General features: G+C 47.3%; 1 protein-coding gene across 5 annotated transcripts in view; it reads right to left on the bottom strand.

The window, feature by feature from the left end:
• UBN1 (ubinuclein 1) overlaps window positions 1–22,862 on the bottom strand; it is a 118,838-nt gene that overhangs the window by 83,307 nt on the left and 12,669 nt on the right. For all 5 annotated transcript variants that reach the window (XM_068243480.1, XM_068243478.1, XM_068243482.1 and 2 more), the window contains exon 2: window positions 7,723–8,137. In XM_068243480.1, coding sequence (XP_068099581.1) covers window positions 7,723–7,959 — 237 coding nt within the window. In that variant the 5' untranslated portion in view covers window positions 7,960–8,137. The remainder of the gene's footprint in view (window positions 1–7,722; window positions 8,138–22,862) is intronic.

Genomic DNA, 22,862 nt, shown 5'->3' on the forward strand with positions numbered 1-22,862 from the left:
CTCACATGACTTCCACCCCCGGGTATTAAAGGAGTTGAGGTGCAGTTCTTTTGTCGATTGAGCAGGATGGAAGAAATTGGTCAACCACACTGTAGTTGATCCCCCAATGAAATGATTTGCAAGTGAAAGGGAATACAGGCATAATCAATTTAATGTTAAGCTCGAAACATTCCCTGTCAAAATAAGCAGAAAACTTTCCCTACAATGAGGATTTCATGTAATATATACAGGGGAACTAGGCTCTTCCACCCAGAATAGACATCAGTAACCAAATAAGAAAGCAGTAGTTCCTCCAATCCATAAATACAGTATAATAAAAAAGGTCTACACTGCAGTCATCACATAGAAATTATCTTTATTTACCAACAAAATTTACATAAAAACATTTGAAAACACACAATGCCCCCCCCCCCCCCCCCCCCCCGAGCATCTTTCATGATCAGGTGAACAACCATATTAGTCCTATTGCCGATTTCCCACACAGCAGTGTACTGGCCTCAATGAGCAGAATGTCTCACCCCAATGCTGAATAACATTCTGGCTTTTTCCTGGGTGAGGATTCTTGGTTACTTTTGCTCTGGTGGTTTTATATCTTGGTTGTATTTTCCATTATCATACATGTAATTGATAATGCATATGCACTTTAGTTTTATTGGCGGGATTACCGTCCAGCCCTGCACTAGCACTATTCACACTACCTACACAGGCTTTCCTTGATAGGATCGTATAGATTAATATTTTTATATATATTCTCTTGCAATACTTTGCACAAGCGCCTTATATGTAACTTGCACGGTATCCTCGACCGTCGGGAAGTCCTGTAGGGTGATGATGTATGTATATGTGTATTTGCACGTTGTGTACATAGCAGTGTATTGCCCCAGTGTCTCACCATACTATCTAGGTGTTATTCCATTTTGGGAGTGAGATATTATATTATTTGAAACCACTACACTGGGAGAATAAGCACTTTATATATAAATTGCACTGTATCCTTGACAGTTGGGAATTCCTATATAGGACGATGGTACATATACATGTGTATTTGCATGTTGTATGAATAGAAGTGTATGGACCCAGTGTCTCACCAGATTATTTATTTGTTATTTAACATTGGGGTGAGACATTATACTCTTTGAGGCCAGTACACTGCTTGGGAGAATGGCAATAGGACTAATATGGTTGTTTATCTGATCATGAAAGAGGCACTGGGGCCATTTTGTGTTTATATATCCGTCCAGATAGACTGTGCAGCTCCTGCTGCCTGAGGCGTGCGCGCTCCCACCGCCTGCCGTTACCCCCCGATCAGTGAATTGTAATATAGTTCCCATTCACCGATCTAAGTCCCCCGCAGAAAAACCGACATTCTCTGATCAGAGATCGCAGTTTTTCTGCGAAGAGTTCCCCATCCGCTTTCTAGTTCCTGGAAGCGTGATCTTTCTCTTCCACGACTTTTCACTGTGGCCATCTTGTGGCCAAATAGTAAACTGCACCCACATACACTTTTTATTAAATAAATTACATTACTTTACATTTAAAATTAGCTGTTTTTCTCCCACACCAAAAATTACCCAAACACATTTTATACTTAAAAAAAAAAAAATAATAATAATATAATTACAATTAAAAAACGAACAAAGAAATATTCACCTATGGGTATGAACTTTTTAAATATGCATGTCAAGAGAGTATATTATATTTTTTTTAATTATAAGCTTGTAAAAAGTGATGGACGCAAATTGAAAAAAATGCACCTTTACTTCTAAATAAAATAATCGGCGCCATAAATTGTGATAGGGACATCATTTAAAACGGTGTAATAACCGGGGCAAATGGGCAGATAAAATACAGGGGTTTTAATTACGGTAGCATGTATTCATTTCAAACTATAATGGCCAAATTCTGAGAAATAATGAATTTTTTCAATTTCTTTCTTAATCTTCCTGTTAAAACGGATGTAGAAAAAATAATTCTTAACAAAATGTACCCCCCAAAGAAAGCCTAATTAGTGGTGGAAAAAAACAAGATCTAGATTAATTGTAATAATTAGTGATAAAGTTATTGGCGAATAAATGGGTGGTGAAAGTTGCTCAGATGCATAAGATGAACAACACTGTAGGCTGAAGTGGTTAAATGTTTTTATCTAAATTTTATGGTAAATAAAGATTTGTTTTCTATGTGATGACTGCAGTATAGACCTATTTATTATACTGTATTTATAGATTGGAGGAACTACTGTTTTCATTTTTGGTTACTGGAGGGTGTACAGGGTCCGCGCAATAGGAGGAGGATGAGGAGGCAAGCCGATGACAGACGGGGGCTCACCAAATTTATCCGGGTGAAGCACTTGGCTAATAGAGCCTGAGGAGAACACTGCATATTCCATGTCATTTATAAAGCGACAGCACTCAATGTCTCTCTTACCACTGCACAAAGTACTGCAGGCCTCCACCAGCACTTCCCCCGGCGAGAGAACTCAGTCCCCGGATGAGGTCACCAGCATCACATGATCTGACCACGCCCGATTATCTCTCTGAGGCAGGGAGCTCGGGTCACACGTACACTGAGCGGATTATGCAGTCAGTGTAGTATTAATACTCACCAGTGAGCAGCCGTTCCACTGTCGCCACCATGGCAGAGGAAGTGTGCCGGTACATGGATCAGACAATGAAAACCCTGCCTAGCAACAGGAAGGATTCTCATTGGTCCGCAAAACACATCAGGGAACCAATGAGACCCCTCCTTGTGGCTAAGCAGGATTCATCTACAGTATATACAGGCGAACGTCCTGTGCAGCGGCGCTGAGCGACGGTAGCAGTGAAGGACTGAAGACACAGAAGTACAAATGCGGCGACCAACTTAGTGAGAGTGGAGACGGTCTGTTCTCATAGGCTGGCACTGATTCTGGGGGTGGAGGGGAGGGAAAAAAAATCACTCCTCAGGGGTGGGGTCATGGCAGTGGCACACTGGCTGACCAATCCGGTAAGAGAGCAGTCTCCCTGGGTGGTTACCGTGCAGGTGTGCCATGCAGTATAAAGTGGTGAGAGAGACCTGTCACTGGCAGCTCCTGGGGGTGTATTTAGCGTTGAGAGAGACATTATAGGTCGCTGGCAGTTCCTGGGGGTGTATTTAGCGGTGAGAGAGACATTATAGGTCACTGGCAGTTCCTGGGGGTGTATTTAGCGGCGAGAGAGACATTATAGGTCACTGGCAGCCCCTGGGGGTGTATTTAGCGGTGAGAGAGACATTATAGGTCACTGGCAGTTCCTGGGGGTGTATTTAGCGGTGAGAGAGACACATAGGTCGCTGGCAGTTCCTGGGGGTGTATTTAGCGGTGAGAGAGACATTATAGGTCACTGGCAGCCCCTGGGGGTGTATTTAGCGGTGAGGGAGACATTATAGGTCACCGGCAGCTCCTGGGGGTGTATTTAGCGGTGAGAGAGACATTATAGGTCACTGGCAGCCCCTGGGGGTGTATTTAGCGGTGAGAGAGACACATAGGTCACTGGAAGTTCCTGGGGGTGTATTTAGCGGTGAGGGAGACACATAGGTCACTGGCAGTTCCTGGGGGTGTATTTAGCGGTGAGAGAGACACATAGGTCACTGGCAGTTCCTGGGGGTGTATTTAGCGGTGAGGGAGACATTATAGGTCACCGGCAGCTCCTGGGGGTGTATTTAGCGGTGAGAGAGACATTATAGGTCACTGGCAGCCCCTGGGGGTGTATTTAGCGGTGAGAGAGACACATAGGTCACTGGAAGTTCCTGGGGGTGTATTTAGCGGTGAGGGAGACACATAGGTCACTGGCAGTTCCTGGGGGTGTATTTAGCAGTGAGAGAGACATTATAGGTCACCGGCAGCTCCTGGGGTGTATTTAGCAGTGAGAGAGACATTATAGGTCACTGGCAGTTTCTGGGGGTGTATTTAGCGGTGAGAGAGACATTATAGGTCACTGGCAGTTTCTGGGGGTGTATTTAGTGGTGAGAGAGACATTATAGGTCGCTGGCAGTTCCTGGGGGTGTATTTAGCGGTGAGAGAGACATTATAGGTCGCTGGCAGTTCCTGGGGGTGTATTTAGCGTTGAGAGAGACATTATAGGTCGCTGGCAGTTCCTGGGGGTGTATTTAGCGGTGAGAGAGACATTATAGGTCACTGGCAGCCCCTGGGGGTGTATTTAGCGGTGAGAGAGACACATAGGTCACTGGCAGCCCCTGGGGGCGTATTTAGCGGTGAGAGAGACACATAGGTCACTGGCAGCTCCTGGGGGTGTATTTAGCGTTGAGAGAGACATTATAGGTCACTGGCAGTTTCTGGGGGTGTATTTAGCGGTGAGAGAGACACATAGGTCACTGGCAGTTCCTGGGGGTGTATTTAGCGGTGAGAGAGACACATACGTCACTGGCAGTTCCTGGGGGCGTATTTAGCAGTGAGAGAGACACATAGGTCACTGGCAGTTCCTGGGGGTGTATTTAGCGGTGAGAGAGACACATAGGTCACTGGCAGCTCCTGGGGGTGTATTTAGCGGTGAGAGAGACACATAGGTCACTGGAAGTTCCTGGGGGTGTATTTAGCGGTGAGGGAGACACATAGGTCACTGGCAGTTCCTGGGGGTGTATTTAGCAGTGAGAGAGACATTATAGGTCACTGGCAGCCCCTGGGGGTGTATTTAGTGGTAAGAGAGACATTATAGGTCACTGGCAGTTCCTGGGGGTGTATTTAGCGGTGAGAGAGACACATAGGTCACTGGCAGTTCCTGGGGGTGTATTTAGCGGTGAGAGAGACACATAGGTCACTGGCAGTTCCTGGGGGTGTATTTAGCGGTGAGAGAGACACATAGGTCACTGGCAGTTCCTGGGGGGGTATTTAGCGGTGAGAGAGACATTATAGGTCACCGGCAGCTCCTGGGGGTGTATTTAGCGGTGAGAGAGACATTATAGGTCACCGGCAGCCCCTGGGGGTGTATTTAGTGGTGAGAGAGACATTATAGGTCACCGGCAGTTCCTGGGGGTGTATTTAGCGGTGAGAGAGACATTATAGGTCACTGGCAGTTCCTGGGGGTGTATTTAGTGGTGAGAGAGACATTATAGGTCACTGGCAGTTCCTGGGGGTGTATTTAGCGGTGAGAGAGACATTATAGGTCACTGGCAGTTCCTGGAGGTGTATTTAGCGGTGAGAGAGACATTATAGGTCACTGGCAGTTCCTGGGGGTGTATTTAGCGGTGAGAGAGACACATAGGTCACTGGAAGTTCCTGGGGGTGTATTTAGCGGTGAGGGAGACACATAGGTCACTGGCAGTTCCTGGGGGTGTATTTAGCAGTGAGAGAGACATTATAGGTCACTGGCAGCCCCTGGGGGTGTATTTAGTGGTAAGAGAGACATTATAGGTCACTGGCAGTTCCTGGGGGTGTATTTAGCGGTGAGAGAGACACATAGGTCACTGGCAGTTCCTGGGGGTGTATTTAGCGGTGAGAGAGACACATAGGTCACTGGCAGTTCCTGGGGGTGTATTTAGCGGTGAGAGAGACACATAGGTCACTGGCAGTTCCTGGGGGGGTATTTAGCGGTGAGAGAGACATTATAGGTCACCGGCAGCTCCTGGGGGTGTATTTAGCGGTGAGAGAGACATTATAGGTCACCGGCAGCCCCTGGGGGTGTATTTAGTGGTGAGAGAGACATTATAGGTCACCGGCAGTTCCTGGGGGTGTATTTAGCGGTGAGAGAGACATTATAGGTCACTGGCAGTTCCTGGGGGTGTATTTAGTGGTGAGAGAGACATTATAGGTCACTGGCAGTTCCTGGGGGTGTATTTAGCGGTGAGAGAGACATTATAGGTCACTGGCAGTTCCTGGAGGTGTATTTAGCGGTGAGAGAGACATTATAGGTCACTGGCAGTTCCTGGGGGGGTATTTAGCGGTGAGAGAGACATTATAGGTCACTGGCAGTTCCTGGGGGTGTATTTAGCGGTGAGAGAGACATTATAGGTCACCGGCAGCCACTGGGGGTGTATTTAGCGGTGAGAGAGACACATAGGTCACTGGCAGTTCCTGGGGGTGTATTTAGCGGTGAGAGAGACATTATAGGTCACCGGCAGCCACTGGGGGTGTATTTAGCGGTGAGAGAGACACATAGGTCACTGGCAGTTCCTGGGGGTGTATTTAGCGGTGAGGGAGACATTATAGGTCACTTGCAGTTCCTGGGGGTGTATTTAGCGGTGAGAGAGACATTATAGGTCACCGGCAGCCCCTGGGGGTGTATTTAGCGGTGAGAGAGACATTATAGGTCACTTGCAGTTCCTGGGGGTGTATTTAGTGGTGAGAGAGACATTATAGGTCACTGGCAGTTCCTGGAGGTGTATTTAGCGGTGAGAGAGACATTATAGGTCACCGGCAGCCCCTGGGGGTGTATTTAGCGGTGAGAGAGACATTATAGGTCACCGGCAGCTCCTGGGGGTGTATTTAGCAGTGAGAGAGACACATAGGTCACTGGCAGTTCCTGGGGGTGTATTTAGCGGTGAGAGAGACATTATAGGTCACTGGCAGCCCCTGGGGGTGTATTTAGCGGTGAGAGAGACACATAGGTCACTGGCAGTTCCTGGGGGTGTATTTAGCGGTGAGAGAGACATTATAGGTCACTGGCAGTCCCTGGGGGTGTATTTAGTGGTGAGAGAGACATTATAGGTCACTGGCAGTTCCTGGGGGGGTATTTAGCGGTGAGAGAGACATTATAGGTCACTTGCAGTTCCTGGGGGTGTATTTAGTGGTGAGAGAGACATTATAGGTCACTGGCAGTTCCTGGGGGTGTATTTAGTGGTGAGAGAGACATTATAGGTCACTGGCAGTTCCTGGGGGTGTATTTAGCGGTGAGAGAGACATTATAGGTCACTGGCAGTTCCTGGGGGTGTATTTAGCAGTGAGAGAGACATTATAGGTCACTGGCAGCCCCTGGGGGTGTATTTAGTGGTGAGAGAGACATTATAGGTCACTGGCAGTTCCTGGGGGTGTATTTAGCAGTGAGAGAGACATTATAGGTCACTGGCAGTTCCTGGGGGTGTATTTAGTGGTAAGAGAGACATTATAGGTCACTGGCAGTTCCTGGGGGTGTATTTAGCAGTGAGAGAGACATTATAGGTCACTGGCAGCCCCTGGGGGTGTATTTAGTGGTGAGAGAGACATTATAGGTCACTGGCAGTTCCTGGGGGTGTATTTAGCGGTGAGAGAGACATTATAGGTCACTGGCAGTTCCTGGGGGTGTATTTAGCGGTGAGAGAGACACATAGGTCACTGGCAGCTCCTGGGGGTGTATTTAGCGGTGAGAGAGACACATAGGTCACTGGCAGTTCCTGGGGGTGTATTTAGCAGTGAGAGAGACACATAGGTCACTGGCAGTTCCTGGGGGTGTATTTAGCGGTGAGAGAGACACATAGGTCACTGGAAGTTCCTGGGGGTGTATTTAGCGGTGAGGGAGACACATAGGTCACTGGCAGTTCCTGGGGGTGTATTTAGCGGTGAGAGAGACACATAGGTCACTGGCAGTTCCTGGGGGTGTATTTAGTGGTAAGAGAGACATTATAGGTCACCGGCAGTTCCTGGGGGTGTATTTAGCGGTGAGAGAGACATTATAGGTCACTGGCAGCCCCCCAGGGCATGCAGTAGCAGGAACCTATAAACATGCTGACAAAACATATTGAAACAAATATAAGACAGGCTATCTCTGTGGGTCTTACGATCTCTGCAGGCGGAGTCCTCCGAGGGTCTTTCTGCCGAGTCCTCAGTAATTCTGGATAGAAGAACTCTGGACATTTCTTCTGATCCGGCTCAAATAGAGACAGTGCGATGCGGACAGTGGCGGCCAGAGGGGCGTCTGATTCCTGGCTGTCCACACGTGGCTTCTTGGGGGCGGGAGGCTGGCACGGGGCGGTCGGGGGAAGGGTGGAGATGGCCACTCTTCGCTGCTCCGCCATGATAGACGCAGACACGGGACTGGAGATCAGCTCAGGGAGGGGATATGAGGGTCTCCAAGAGGGACACGAGTCTCAGTACAATTCCTTTCACTTCAAGTAAATCCAGTTCAAGCAGAAGTCTCTTTATCCTGGAAGACGACAAAGCCCTCCATACTCAGAGCATTGCTGCCGACGGGTGCTGGAAACGCAAAGACAAACAGGAAGTTAGCATTTCTTTATTTAGAGGACACCAGAACGGAAAAATGTTTGGAGAAACGGGGGGAGCAGGCATGTATGGGGAGCTGTCCTGATGGCCATCGCTGCCCCCGCTCTCCTCTGTCCCCCTCTGGCAGCCTCTTCCAGGTCACCGGAGTCTGACTTCAGTGCGCAGGCGCCAGCCCAGCTGCATGCCTCCCCCTCAGTGCGTGACCACGGCCAGAAGCCTTCTGCACATGTGCACAACACTCCCAGCTGCATGCTTCCCTCAGTGCGTGACCACGGCCGGGAGCCTTCTGCACATGTGCACAGCACCCCCAGCTGCATGCTTCCCTCAGTGCGTGACCACGGCCGGAAGCCTTCTGCACATGTGCACAGCACCCCCAGCTGCATGCTTCCCTCAGTGCGTGACCACGGCCGGAAGCCTTCTGCGCATGTGCACAGCACCCCCAGCTGCATGCTTCCCTCAGTGCGTGACCACGGCCGGAAGCCTTCTGCGCATGTGCACAGCACCCCCAGCTGCATGTTTCCCTCAGTGCGTGACCACGGCCGGAAGCCTTCTGCGCATGTGCACAGCACCCCCAGCTGCATGCTTCCCTCAGTGCGTGACCACGGCCGGAAGCCTTCTGCGCATGTGCACAGCACTCCCAGCTGCATGCTTCCCTCAGTGCGTGACCACGGCCGGAAGCCTTCTGCGCATGTGCACAGCACCCCCAGCTGCATGCTTCCCTCAGTGCGTGACCACGGCCGGAAGCCTTCTGCACATGTGCACAGCACCCCCAGGTGCATGCTTCCCTCAGTGCGTGACCACGGCCGGAAGCCTTCTGCACATGTGCACAGCACCCCCAGCTGCATGCTTCCCTCAGTGCGTGACCACGGCCGGAAGCCTTCTGCCCATGTGCACAGCACCCCCAGCTGCATGCTTCCCTCAGTGCGTGACCACGGCCGGAAGCCTTCTGCCCATGTGCACAGCACCCCCAGCTGCATGCTTCCCTCAGTGCGTGACCACGGCCAGAAGCCTTCTGCGCATGTGCACAGCACCCCCAGCTGCATGCTTCCCTCAGTGCGTGACCACGGCCGGAAGCCTTCTGCGCATGTGCACAGCACCCCCAGCTGCATGCTTCCCTCAGTGCGTGACCACGGCCGGAAGCCTTCTGCACATGTGCACAGCACCCCCAGCTGCATGCTTCCCTCAGTGCGTGACCACGGCCGGAAGCCTTCTGCACATGTGCACAGCACCCCCAGCTGCATGCTTCCCTCAGTGCGTGACCACGGCCGGAAGCCGCCTGCCCATGTGCACAGCACCCCCAGCCGCTTGCTTCCCTCAGTGCGTGACCACGGCCAGAAGCCTTATTTATTTATTTATTTATTTGTTGTATTTATAAAGCGCCAACATATTACGCAGCGCTGGACATTAATTTAGGTTACAGACAATATTTAGGGGTGACAAACAGCAATATGACAATACAGGAATACAAGAAAACCAGATCACACAGCACAGTATGAGTACAAGGTAATGCTTAGTCAGTCACTGGATGGGAGCATGGAGTTAGGCAAGTTAGGTTCACTCAAATGCATAGAATGGGTGCACAGTAATAGAGGTGCATGATCAGGTAGGACACAAAAGGAGTGAGGACCCTGCCCAAAGGCTTACAATCTAGAGGGAGAGGTATGGACACGAGAGGTAGGGGACCAGAGTTCGGCTGTGGGTTTAGAGCAATTGTGAGGGGTGGTAGGCAAGAGTGAAAAGGTGAGTTTTGAGGGCCTTCTTGAAGGTGTTGAAGGAGGGGGCTGCCCTAATGGGTGGAGGTAGGGAGTTCCATAGTGTCGGAGCGGCTCTTGAGAAGTCTTGGAGGCGTGCATGGGACTGGGTGATGCGGGGGACGGTCAGGCGAAGTTCATTGGAGGAGCGGAGTGAGCGGCTTGGTGTGTATCTCTGAGTAAGATCAGAAATGTAGGTTGGACAGGTTTTGTGGATGGATTTGTAGGTCAGACACAATATCTTGAATCTGATTCTGGACTGGATAGGAAGCCAGTGGAGGGATTCACGGAGGGGAGCCGCCCTGGTGGAGCGATGGGAGGAGTGGATAATTCTGGCAGCCGCATTCATGATGGACTGCAGTGGGGCTATTCGGGTCTTAGGGAGTCCAGACAGAAGGGCATTGCAGTAGTCGAGGCAGGAAATTATGAGGGCATGGATGAGGAGTTTGGTGGTGGCAGGGGTCAGGAAAGGGCGAATCTTACAGATGTTACGAAGGTGGAAGTTGCAGGACTTTGTGAGGTTTTGGATGTGGGGAGTGAAGGAGAGTGCGGAGTCCAGGGTGACACCCAGACAGCGGGCTTGAGAGGTAGGGTGAATAGTAGTGTGGTTAACAGTGACCTGCACATCTGGGAGGTCCAGGGATGACCGGGGTGGGAAGATCATAAATTCCGTTTTGTCTAGATTTAGTTTTAGGAACCTAGCGGACATCCAGGAGGAGATGGCAGATAGGCAGGAGGAGACCTTGTCCATGGTAGTGGTGGATATGTCAGGGGTGTGGAGATAGATTTGGGTGTCATCTGCATACAGATGATAGTTAAAACCCATGGAGGAGATAACCAGGGCTGTGGAGTCGGTCCAAAAATCCACCGACTCCGACTCCTCAGTTTAGGATTCCACCGACTCCGACTCCGACTCCACGACTCCGACTCCTCTAATTTGTATATTACAATTTTGTTGATTAAAAGTATGTAACATGAAATTCGTCTCTTAACTGCCAATGCTTAGGAATTTTACAAGACAACTGAAGTGAGAAGGATATGTAGACTACTATATTTATTCCCTTTAGACTAAAACTAGTCCTTGGTAAGAGTACTTGTAAAAGGTACAAACCGGAACAAAGAACATCTATCAGGCCCTAGGCAATGTAAGTGTGGGTACATGTAAGAATGATGTGCAGGTACTCTGCAGGGGAATGAGGAGATTGTAAACAGACAACACCTCTGTGTTCAATGTGCACAGCATTCTCAGTGGATTCCCTGCAGCTCTGTGGGGAGTGCATATGTAGAGTATAGTACTACTGTGTAACAAAGTAAACCTGAGACAGATGAAATTAAAGTTTTATACATAACTGGGGCTTCCTCCAGCCGCCTTCAGGATAATCAGTCCCTCGTTGTCCTCCTCCACCACCTGGATCTTCTGCTATGAGTCCAGGTACTTGAGCCAGTTGGGCGTAGTGCGCATGCACACACTCCGCCGCCAGGAGCATACTACACCTGTGCAGCACTATTGCGCAGGTGCAGAATGTTCCTGGCTGTGGGAGCGGCATGCGGCCGGACAGCGCTGACTGGCTGAATTACCAGGACTCATAGCAGAAGATCCGGGTGGTGGAAGACAGTGAGGGACTGATTAGCCTGAAGGGGGCTGGAGGAAGCCCCAGGTATGTATAAAACTTTACTTTTCACCCGTCTCAGTTTCCCTTTAATTTGTAGTCACCAAACCAAATTTTAATAACAACATATCAAATTATTTGATTTCATCAGCAAAGGGAGTGCATACATTTGCATAAATCAGCATCAATGCAGAATTATTTCCATCTCGTTGACCATCTCTATATAGTGACATGGCTAACCATCAGGCTTTATACTTACAGCATAGATGTTATTTAGTGTATATAAGAGATTCCTGTGTACACATCATATATACAGTCACAATCAGATATGTATATCTGACTTGAAAAATACGGGGACTGCTTTATTGAAGCAGCACAAGTAACTAATTTTGATTGGTTTATTTCATTTTTGTAGACTAAGCACAGCTATTACTGTATATATACTGTATATATACATTATTTTTAATGACTATTATCTGAGAAATAGAACATTTTATCATATTTTCTATTTTAACCTCCTTGGCGGTATGGACGAGTATACACGTCCATTACCGCCGGAGGTCGCCGCTCAGGCCCTGCTGGGACGATTTTTACCAAATAAAAAGCAGCACACGCAGCCGGCACTTTGCCAGCCGCGTGTGCTGCCTGATCGCCGCCGCTCTGCTGCGATCCGCCGCGAGCAGCGGCGAAAGAGGGTCCCCCCAGCCGCCCGAGCCCTGCGCAGCCGGAACAAATAGTTCCGGCCAGCGCTAAGGGCTGGATCGGAGGCGGCTGATGTCAGGACGTCGGTTGACGTCCATGACGTCACTCCGCTCGTCGCTATGGCGACGAGGGAAGCAAAACAAGGAAGGCTGCTCATTGCGGCCTTCCTTGTTTATTCTGGGCGCCGGAGGCGATCAGAATGACGCTTCCGGAGCGCCCTCTAGTGGGCTTTCATGCAGCCAACTTTCAGTTGGCTGCATAAAATAGTTTTTTTTTTTATAAAAAAAAAAACCCTCCTGCAGCCTCCCTGGCGATTTTAATAGAACGCCAGGGAGGTTAATTACAGTTACAAATTCATTAGGAGTCGGAGTCGGTGCATTTTTTCCCGACTCCGACTCCAGGCACCCAAAATTGCCCGACTCCACGACTCCGACTCCACGACTCCGACTCCACAGCCCTGGAGATAACCTTGCCAATGGAGGAGGTGTATAGGGAGAACAGTAGGGGGCCAAGGACCGAGCCTTGGGGGACTCCCACTGAGAGGTGGTTGGGGGTGGACGAGGACTCATTGAAGGAGGTCGTGAAGGAGCAGTTGGAGAGGTAGGATGAAAGCCAGGTCAGGACGAGATCGTGAATGCCCATGGATTGGAGGGACTGGAGGAGTAGGGGATGATCTACTGTATCAAAAGCTGCTGAAAGGTCAAGGAGGAGGAGAATGGTGTATTTACCTTCAGCTTTAGCTAAGGCAAGGTCATTGACCACTTTGGTGAGAGCCGTTTCGGTTGAGTGGGCAGGCCGAAATCCAGATTGCAGTGGGTCTAGTAGTGAGTTGGCATTGAGGTACTGGGTCAGGCGTTTGTGAACCAGACGCTCAAGCCTTCTGCACATGTGCACAGCACCCCCAGCTGCATGCTTTCCTCAGTGCGCGACCACGGTCGGAAGCCTTCTGCGCATGTGCACAGCACCCCCAGCTGCATGCTTCCCTCAGTAAGTGAGCATGGCCGGTAGCCTACTGCGCATGTGCACAACACTCCCAGCCGCTTGCGGCCATGCTACGCTCGCATGATGGCGCCAAACTCCAACGACCCAGAAGACATGCTTGCTCCCTCCGTTTCTCCAAAGAAAGATAGAAAGGTTCGATAGATCATTTCCGACAGGTCCGATCATTTTTCATAGAAGTAAATGGAAATCGATCGGACAGTAAATCTGCTGAGAAATCTCCCAGCATAATGCTGGTACACACCATGCAATTTATCCATTTAACTCCTATCTGATGGGAAATTGCATGGTGTGTAGCAGGCACAAGATTCAATCCCCACTATGAGGAACAAAGTCACTGCAAAACGACGAATGATCAATGAGCTCTCTATATTCAATACATCTATACCGCTCTCCACACTAACACACTATATACAATACATCTATACTGCCCTCCACACTGACACACTATATACAATACATCTATACTGCCCTCCACACTGACACACTATATACAATACATCTATACCGCCCTCCACACCGACACACTATATACAATACATCTATACCGCCCTCCACACTGACACACTATATACAATACATCTATACTGCCCTCCACACTGACACACTATATACAATACATCTATACTGCCCTCCACACTGACACACTATATACAATACATCTATACTGCCCTCCACACTGACACACTATATACAATACATCTATACCGCCCTCCACACTGACACACTATATACACAATACATCTATACCGCCCTCCACACTGACACACTATATACAATACATCTATACCGCCCTCCACACTGACACACTATATACAATACACCTATACCGCCCTCCACACTGACACACTATATACAATACATCTATACTGCTCTCCACACTGACATACTATATACAATACATCTATACCGACCTCCACACTGACACACTATATACAATACATCTATACTGCCCTCCACACTGACACACTATATACAATACATCTATACCGCCCTCCACACTGACACACTATATACAATACATCTATACTGCCCTCCACACTGACACACTATATACAATACATCTATACCGCCCTCCACACTGACACACTATATACAATACATCTATACCGCCCTCCACACTGACACACTATATACAATACATCTATACCGCCCTCCACACTGACACACTATATACAATACATCTATACTGCCCTCCACACTGACACACTATATACAATACATCTATACTGCCCTCCACACCGACACACTATATACAATACATCTATACCGCCCTCCACACTGACACACTATATACAATACATCTATACTGCCCTCCACACAGACACACTATATACAATACATCTATACCGCCCTCCACACTGACACACTATATACAATACATCTATACTGCCCTCCACACTGACACACTATATACAATACATCTATACCGCCCTCCACACTGACACACTATATACAATACATCTATACTGCCCTCCACACTGACACACTATATACAATACATCTATACCGCCCTCCACACTGACACACTATATACAATACATCTATACCGCCCTCCACACTGACACACTATATACAATACATCTATACCGCCCTCCACACTGACACACTATATACAATACATCTATACTGCCCTCCACACAGACACACTATATACAATACATCTATACCGCCCTCCACACTGACACACTATATACAATACATCTATACTGCCCTCCACACTGACACACTATATACAATACATCTATACCGCCCTCCACACCGACACACTATATACAATACATCTATACCGCCCTCCACACTGACACACTATATACAATACATCTATACCACCCTCCACACTGACACACTATATACAATACATCTATACCGCCCTCCACACTGACACACTATATACAATACATCTATACCACCCTCCACACTGACACACTATATACAATACATCTATACCGCCCTCCACACTGACACACTATATACAATTAATATGGGGTTGGGGTGACCAATGCGCTCCTCACAGAATATTAATAGAACATGAACCGGTCTGCCTGGTGCGCTCTCAATCAGCAGGGGTGTATACCCTTAAAAAATGTTTGTTGGGAATTGGGAATGCAAACACTTTGGGAAAAATTATACAGAAAAATGAGAAAGAGGTCAGTGAGCTGAGGATCAGTCGGTTTCAAAGCGACTGGCAGGACTACAAAAAGAAGGTAGCTTACAAATGGCAGGTGGAACAAACTAAACGACAGGTGAGGGAACAAGAGGAGGAGGAGAAAAAGAAAAATGCGGGAGCCAGTAATTCAAGCGTGCTGACCCATCGAGCTGAACACCAGGCAGACCCCTTTAATGAGTACAGGGGGAGGGTGTTGGAAAATCAATTACGACATGTATCTGATAGGATCACTAATCATGAAAGGAATTACCTTTCTCCTAAAAGGAGAGAATATAAAACCCCTAATGATGAAAGATGGGAGAATCCCAGACCCACCAGGGGAAGGGTGGGCCCTAGGGGGGGGAAGAGGTATGTATCCTAGACAGTATACACATGACCTTAAACCAGCACCAAATAGAGCACGTAGTCCCCTAAAAAGGGAGCCAGCAAGGGGAAGCTGGGAGGAAAGGGAAAGATGGAGCAACTACCCACCCACCTATAACCGGTATGAACCCCTCAATAGGGAGACAGAGGAGACTATACAACATCATTTTTTAGGGGGGAGGGGGGGAGGGAGGATCCAGTGGGAGGATATGGATTATCACATAAGGAATACACGAAAAAGGGAAACAGACGAGGAAGAAGAGGAGGTAGATCAGAAAAGAAGAAGAGAATGATGGGAAAAGGTATTTTTAACATAAGTGGGGTTGATCTGACCAATGCAGAGATAAAGGTCCTTGATAAAGGCCTAAAATATGCCCCTGCACAAAGCCTGAACAAATTTGATGCGTATATTAATGTGCATAAGTTTGCGAGGAAATTAAATATTAAACGGTATTTCTTGTCCAAAGAAGGGCCCACTACCAGGGTGAATAGGGGTGGGATCCCTGGTGAGATTACGCACACAATGTTGAGAAATAAGTCTACATTCAACCCCCCTGATCAGTCCAGGGATGGGACAATTCAAAAATTTAAAAATATGGTGCTCAGGGACCTTGAGGGGATCCAGGGTAAGAAAAAGAATGTGGAATCTGAACAAATCAGGCAACTCAATGGCAGGAAGGAGATTCTTGTCAGACCAGCAGATAAAGGGGGAGGGGTAGTTGTTCTTCATGTAGAGCAGTATAAGCAGGAAATGCAAAGAATCATTGATGATAACTCTACATACAAGAAATTAAGGGGTGATCCAACCAGAGAGTACACTGAAACTCTGAGAGACCTGTTGAGAGGAGGCCTCACTCAGGGGATACTGAAGGATGCAGAATTCAAGTACTTAATGATAGATGCTCCTAGGATTCCCGTTATGTATATAAATCCTAAGATCCACAAAAGCCTCGAATCTCCCCCCGGCAGGCCCATTATCAGTGGGATTGGATCCCTGAACCAAAGGGTAGGGGAATACATAGACACATTCCTACAACCGGTAGTGCAAACATTGCCCCATTTATTAAGAGATACGAAGCACTTCCTTCAAGCCACCAATGGGCTCCAGATTAATGAAAATTGTTTGCTTGTGACGGCAGATGTGACATCACTATATACAATTATTCCGCACAGGGAAGCACTGAGGTCAGTAGAGCAGGCCCTCATGAGTCAGGGAGTGATTGGAGAAAAACAGATTCAGTTCATTTTATCACTGCTTCATTTTTCCCTCACCCATAACTATTTTTGGTACAATGGGGACTTCTTTTTACAGATACTTGGCTGCGCTATGGGGGCAAAATATGCACCCAGCGTGGCCAATATCTTTATGGATCAGTGGGAGAGGAGGATTTTGATGTGCCCTGAAAGTAATAGAGTTAGCCAATGGCATCGTTTTATTGATGACCTATTTTGGATATGGGAGGGTACAAAGAATGAGTTAGATGAATATATCAACTGGCTTAATGATAATGAACTGGGGATCCAGCTCACAATAAAAAGTGGAAGGGATGAGTTGGATTTCCTTGATATAGTGCTGCAGAGGAGGGATGGAGTAATAGGCACAAAAACCTTCTTCAAAAAGACAGATAGAAATGCCTACATACCGATCAACAGTTGCCACCATCCCAAATGGTTGCAGAATATCCCAAAGGGGCAGTTCTGCAGAATCCGGAGGAATTGCTCAAGAGACACGGATTATCTTATACAAACAGAGATGCTGATCAATAAGTTTGTTGAGAAAGGATATAAGAGGGGTGAGCTGGAGAAGACAGCAGAAGCAATCCTGGGATGTGATAGAGAACAATTTTTAATGCAAAAAAGGATAGAAAACCCAACAAACAACTCTTTTGACCATGCAATCCTTTTGGACTATAACTCTCAGTATAAAGAGGTCGAAAAGGTATTTAGGAGACATTGGGGGCTACTGAGAAGTGATCCGATTCTGGGGGCGGCATTACCGATGAAACCAAAATTCATCTACAGAAAAGCAGACAATTTACAGAGACAGTTAGTTCGTACATATATTGAAGGTCCAAAAGTGAGAAATAAAACCGATGCATGGGGCCAGGTTGGCTTTTACCCATGTGGGCATTGTACTACGTGTGAGAGAGCACAAGGAATTAGAAACAGAGTGGTGACAAGCACAGTGACCGGTCAGAATCACAAGGTTCGTGAGTTTATTCACTGCTGCAGTTCGCATGTGGTTTACCTGTTAGGGTGCCCATGCGGACTGCAGTATGTTGGTAGAACTAAAAGAACACTAAAGGCACGGGTCGGTGAACATATTAACAACATATTGAAAGGTTTTCAGGGGCACAGTGTATCAAAACATTTTGAGGAGGCACATGCTAGAGATCCGAGTGTTCTGACATTTCAAGGGATACAAAAGTTAACCACGAAATGGAGGGGGTGTCACAAAATTAGGGAGATCTCTAAGTTGGAAACACGATGGATATATGAGCTTAAAACTATGAAACCCGGGGGGTTGAATGTAGAACTTGACATAAATTGTTTCATATCTGATGATTAACACTATGGGAAAGGGGAGGATACATTGTCTGACTGTATATTATCTGTATATGGGAAAGGGGAGGATACATTGTCTGACTGTATATTATCTGATGATTAACAGTGTGGGGAAGGGGAGGATATATTATCTGAATGTATATCTCTGCAAGCTGGGAGCACAATGTCAAGGTGGGCACACCAGCACTCTAACGGTTTATGGAGAGGGGGAGGTGAAGTGTATCAGGGAATGAGGTGGGGGTGGTTTATTTGGGTGATATTTAGAATATTGATACATGGGAGGGATGAAGGGAAGGATTAGAGAGGATTGGTTATAGTAGGACCCCATGAATGATTCAAGTAGGACCCCATGAGGGGAGTGAAGGATGTGGCTATGATGCATTGCCTTGTCCCGCACATGACTCATATTCTGTTATGATGGTATGTAAGTATGCGGGGGAGGACTTTTTGAGCCTTCAAAAAACACTCAAAGAGAATCTAGAACAAACGCCAAAATTAAGTTTGGCAGGACACGGGTATTAGAGCCATCACTTTGTGCAGCGCTGTTGCGCTGTTATTCCATCTCCCTGGTAACTGGGAGGGGGCTGCGCACAGTGGGAGTGACGCTATTGCGTTATGAGTAGATGCAGGTTGTAAGTAGGATGTGAACAACTCTGTTTCCGCATCAATGCGGAGTAGTCAAATCGGATGGTTTGGTGGGTTAAGGTTGGCTGGCTTAGTACGAGGGGATGATGATAGTGGGAGAATGGAGGTGTGGCTAACTATGCCTATTGTCGTCAGCGAGTGGGCGGCACCTTGACATATGACAAGTACTGGAAGAGATTGTATATAAGCAGCGTCTCCTCCGGAGTTAGGCCATGCCCCTGATGAGTCATTAAGTGACGAAACTAGTTGGGCGGAGCCTAAACACGGAAGGAGACGCCAGACCACGTGGATTGTAACTGATATGCGCATTTTTATCGGCAACTTTGTAAGTGCAATTTTAAACCTTTTTACGGAAAATAAAACAGTATTACGCTATGCTAGTGTTTGTTTGAGCCTAAGGTGTTGCTGCTATATGGATGCTGCGGAAGAAAAAGATGTCCAATAAGCGTGCAAGCTGGTCAAGCTGGATCAGCCATAGCAGTTGGTAAGAGGCTAGTACTTCTATATACTGTGGATGAGGAAGATATCCAGGTGCTGGGTCACTTTATTCAGGTTGTGTGTGGTTCACTTTGGGGTGTTGGTCCTCAAACATACTATACCATAGAGTGTATCCCCTTTTTTTGCATGTACATCTGGAAAACGGTCGGAGACACAGCAGGACCGGAATCATCTGACAGGCTGGGCCATACGTGATATTTGCCAACTGTTGTGATTGGCAACTCAGTTTGGTGAGCACATATATTGCCTCTATGAGGATAAAGCATGCTGTTATAGGAATTCTTCCCTGATCTAGACAACGCCTATATTTGGGACCTGAGAACTAGGACTTTTTTGTGTTGATGAGTTTATTGAAAAGATCATACTGTGTGCTTAAAATCATCATTACAGATTGGACGATTGTTGTTCCCAGAGTGGAACGGTGGGAGGATTATATAAGAACCTGTCAGATCCCTGTTTTGAAATATCTGGGACCATTAGTATATATTTTAATGTGAGTAGCAGATAATATTCTGGAGTACTGACACATTGGATAGACCTGTTGAACACTATATACAATACATCTATACCGCCCTCCACACTGACACACTATATACAATACATCTATACCGCCCTCCACACTGACACACTATATACAATACATCTATACCGCCCTCCACACTGACACACTATATACAATACATCTATACCGCCCTCCACACTGACACACTATATACACAATACATCTATACCGCCCTCCACACTGACACACTATATACAATACATCTATACCGCCCTCCACACTGACACACTATATACAATACATCTATACCGCCCTCCACACTGACACACTATATACAATACATCTATACCGCCCTCCACACTGACACACCAGTGTTCTCCCCAGGCTGTTTTAGCCGGGTGCTCCACCTGGCTAGTTTTGGTGAGCACCCGGCTGTTACCAGCTCACCTCCTCCTATTCTGTAAGCAGAGTTGTGCACAGAAGCACCGGCCCTGCATTCTCTCATCTTGCCCCAACCGGCTACTTTTTCACGGCACCCGGCTACATTTCCATACCACCCGGGTAGAAAAAAATTCTGGGGAGAACACTGCACACTATATACAATACATCTATACCGCCCTCCACACTGACACACTATATACAATACATCTATACCGCCCTCCACACTGACACACTATATACAATACATCTATACTGCCCTCCACACTGACACACTATATACAATACATCTATACTGCCCTCCACACTGACACACTATATACAATACATCTATACCGTCCTGCACACTGACACACTATATACAATACATCTATACCGCCCTCCACACTGACACACTATATACAATACATCTATACCGCCCTCCACACTGACACACTATATACAATACATCTATACCGCCCTCCACACTGACACACTATATACAATACATCTATACCGCCCTCCACACTGACACACTATATACACAATACATCTATACCGCCCTCCACACTGACACACTATATACAATACATCTATACCGCCCTCCACACTGACACACTATATACAATACATCTATACCGCCCTCCACACTGACACACTATATACAATACATCTATACCGCCCTCCACACTGACACACCAGTGTTCTCCCCAGGCTGTTTTAGCCGGGTGCTCCACCTGGCTAGTTTTGGTGAGCACCCGGCTGTTACCAGCTCACCTCCTCCTATTCTGTAAGCAGAGTTGTGCACAGAAGCACCGGCCCTGCATTCTCTCATCTTGCCCCAACCGGCTACTTTTTCACGGCACCCGGCTACATTTCCATACCACCCGGGTAGAAAAAAATTCTGGGGAGAACACTGCACACTATATACAATACATCTATACCGCCCTCCACACTGACACACTATATACAATACATCTATACCGCCCTCCACACTGACACACTATATACAATACATCTATACTGCCCTCCACACTGACACACTATATACAATACATCTATACTGCCCTCCACACTGACACACTATATACAATACATCTATACCGTCCTGCACACTGACACACTATATACAATACATCTATACCGCCCTCCACACTGACACACTATATACAATACATCTATACCGCCCTCCACACTGACACACTATATACAATAACACCTATACCGCCCTCCACACTGACACACTATATACAATACATCTATACCGCCCTCCACACTGACACACTATATACAATAACACCTATACCGCCCTCCACACTGACACACTATATACAATACATCTATACTGCCCTCCACACTGACACACTATATACAATACATCTATACCGCCCTCCACACTGACACACTATATACAATACATCTATACCGCCCTCCACACTGACACACTATATACAATAACACCTATACCGCCCTCCACACTGACACACTATATACAATACATCTATACCGCCCTCCACACTGACACACTATATACACAATACATCTATACCGCCCTCCACACTGACACACTATATACAATACATCTATACCGCCCTCCACACTGACACACTATATACAATACATCTATACCGCCCTCCACACTGACACACTATATACAATACATCTATACCGCCCTCCACACTGACACACCAGTGTTCTCCCCAGGCTGTTTTAGCCGGGTGCTCCACCTGGCTAGTTTTGGTGAGCACCCGGCTGTTACCAGCTCACCTCCTCCTATTCTGTAAGCAGAGTTGTGCACAGAAGCACCGGCCCTGCATTCTCTCATCTTGCCCCAACCGGCTACTTTTTCACGGCACCCGGCTACATTTCCATACCACCCGGGTAGAAAAAAATTCTGGGGAGAACACTGCACACTATATACAATACATCTATACCGCCCTCCACACTGACACACTATATACAATACATCTATACCGCCCTCCACACTGACACACTATATACAATACATCTATACTGCCCTCCACACTGACACACTATATACAATACATCTATACTGCCCTCCACACTGACACACTATATACAATACATCTATACCGTCCTGCACACTGACACACTATATACAATACATCTATACCGCCCTCCACACTGACACACTATATACAATACATCTATACCGCCCTCCACACTGACACACTATATACAATACATCTATACCGCCCTCCACACTGACACACTATATACACAATACATCTATACCGCCCTCCACACTGACACACTATATACAATACATCTATACCGCCCTCCACACTGACACACTATATACAATACATCTATACCGCCCTCCACACTGACACACTATATACAATACATCTATACCGCCCTCCACACTGACACACCAGTGTTCTCCCCAGGCTGTTTTAGCCGGGTGCTCCACCTGGCTAGTTTTGGTGAGCACCCGGCTGTTACCAGCTCACCT

The sequence above is a fragment of the Hyperolius riggenbachi genome, chromosome 7 (genome assembly GCF_040937935.1).
Source record: "Hyperolius riggenbachi isolate aHypRig1 chromosome 7, aHypRig1.pri, whole genome shotgun sequence".
Lineage (NCBI taxonomy): Eukaryota > Metazoa > Chordata > Amphibia > Anura > Hyperoliidae > Hyperolius > Hyperolius riggenbachi.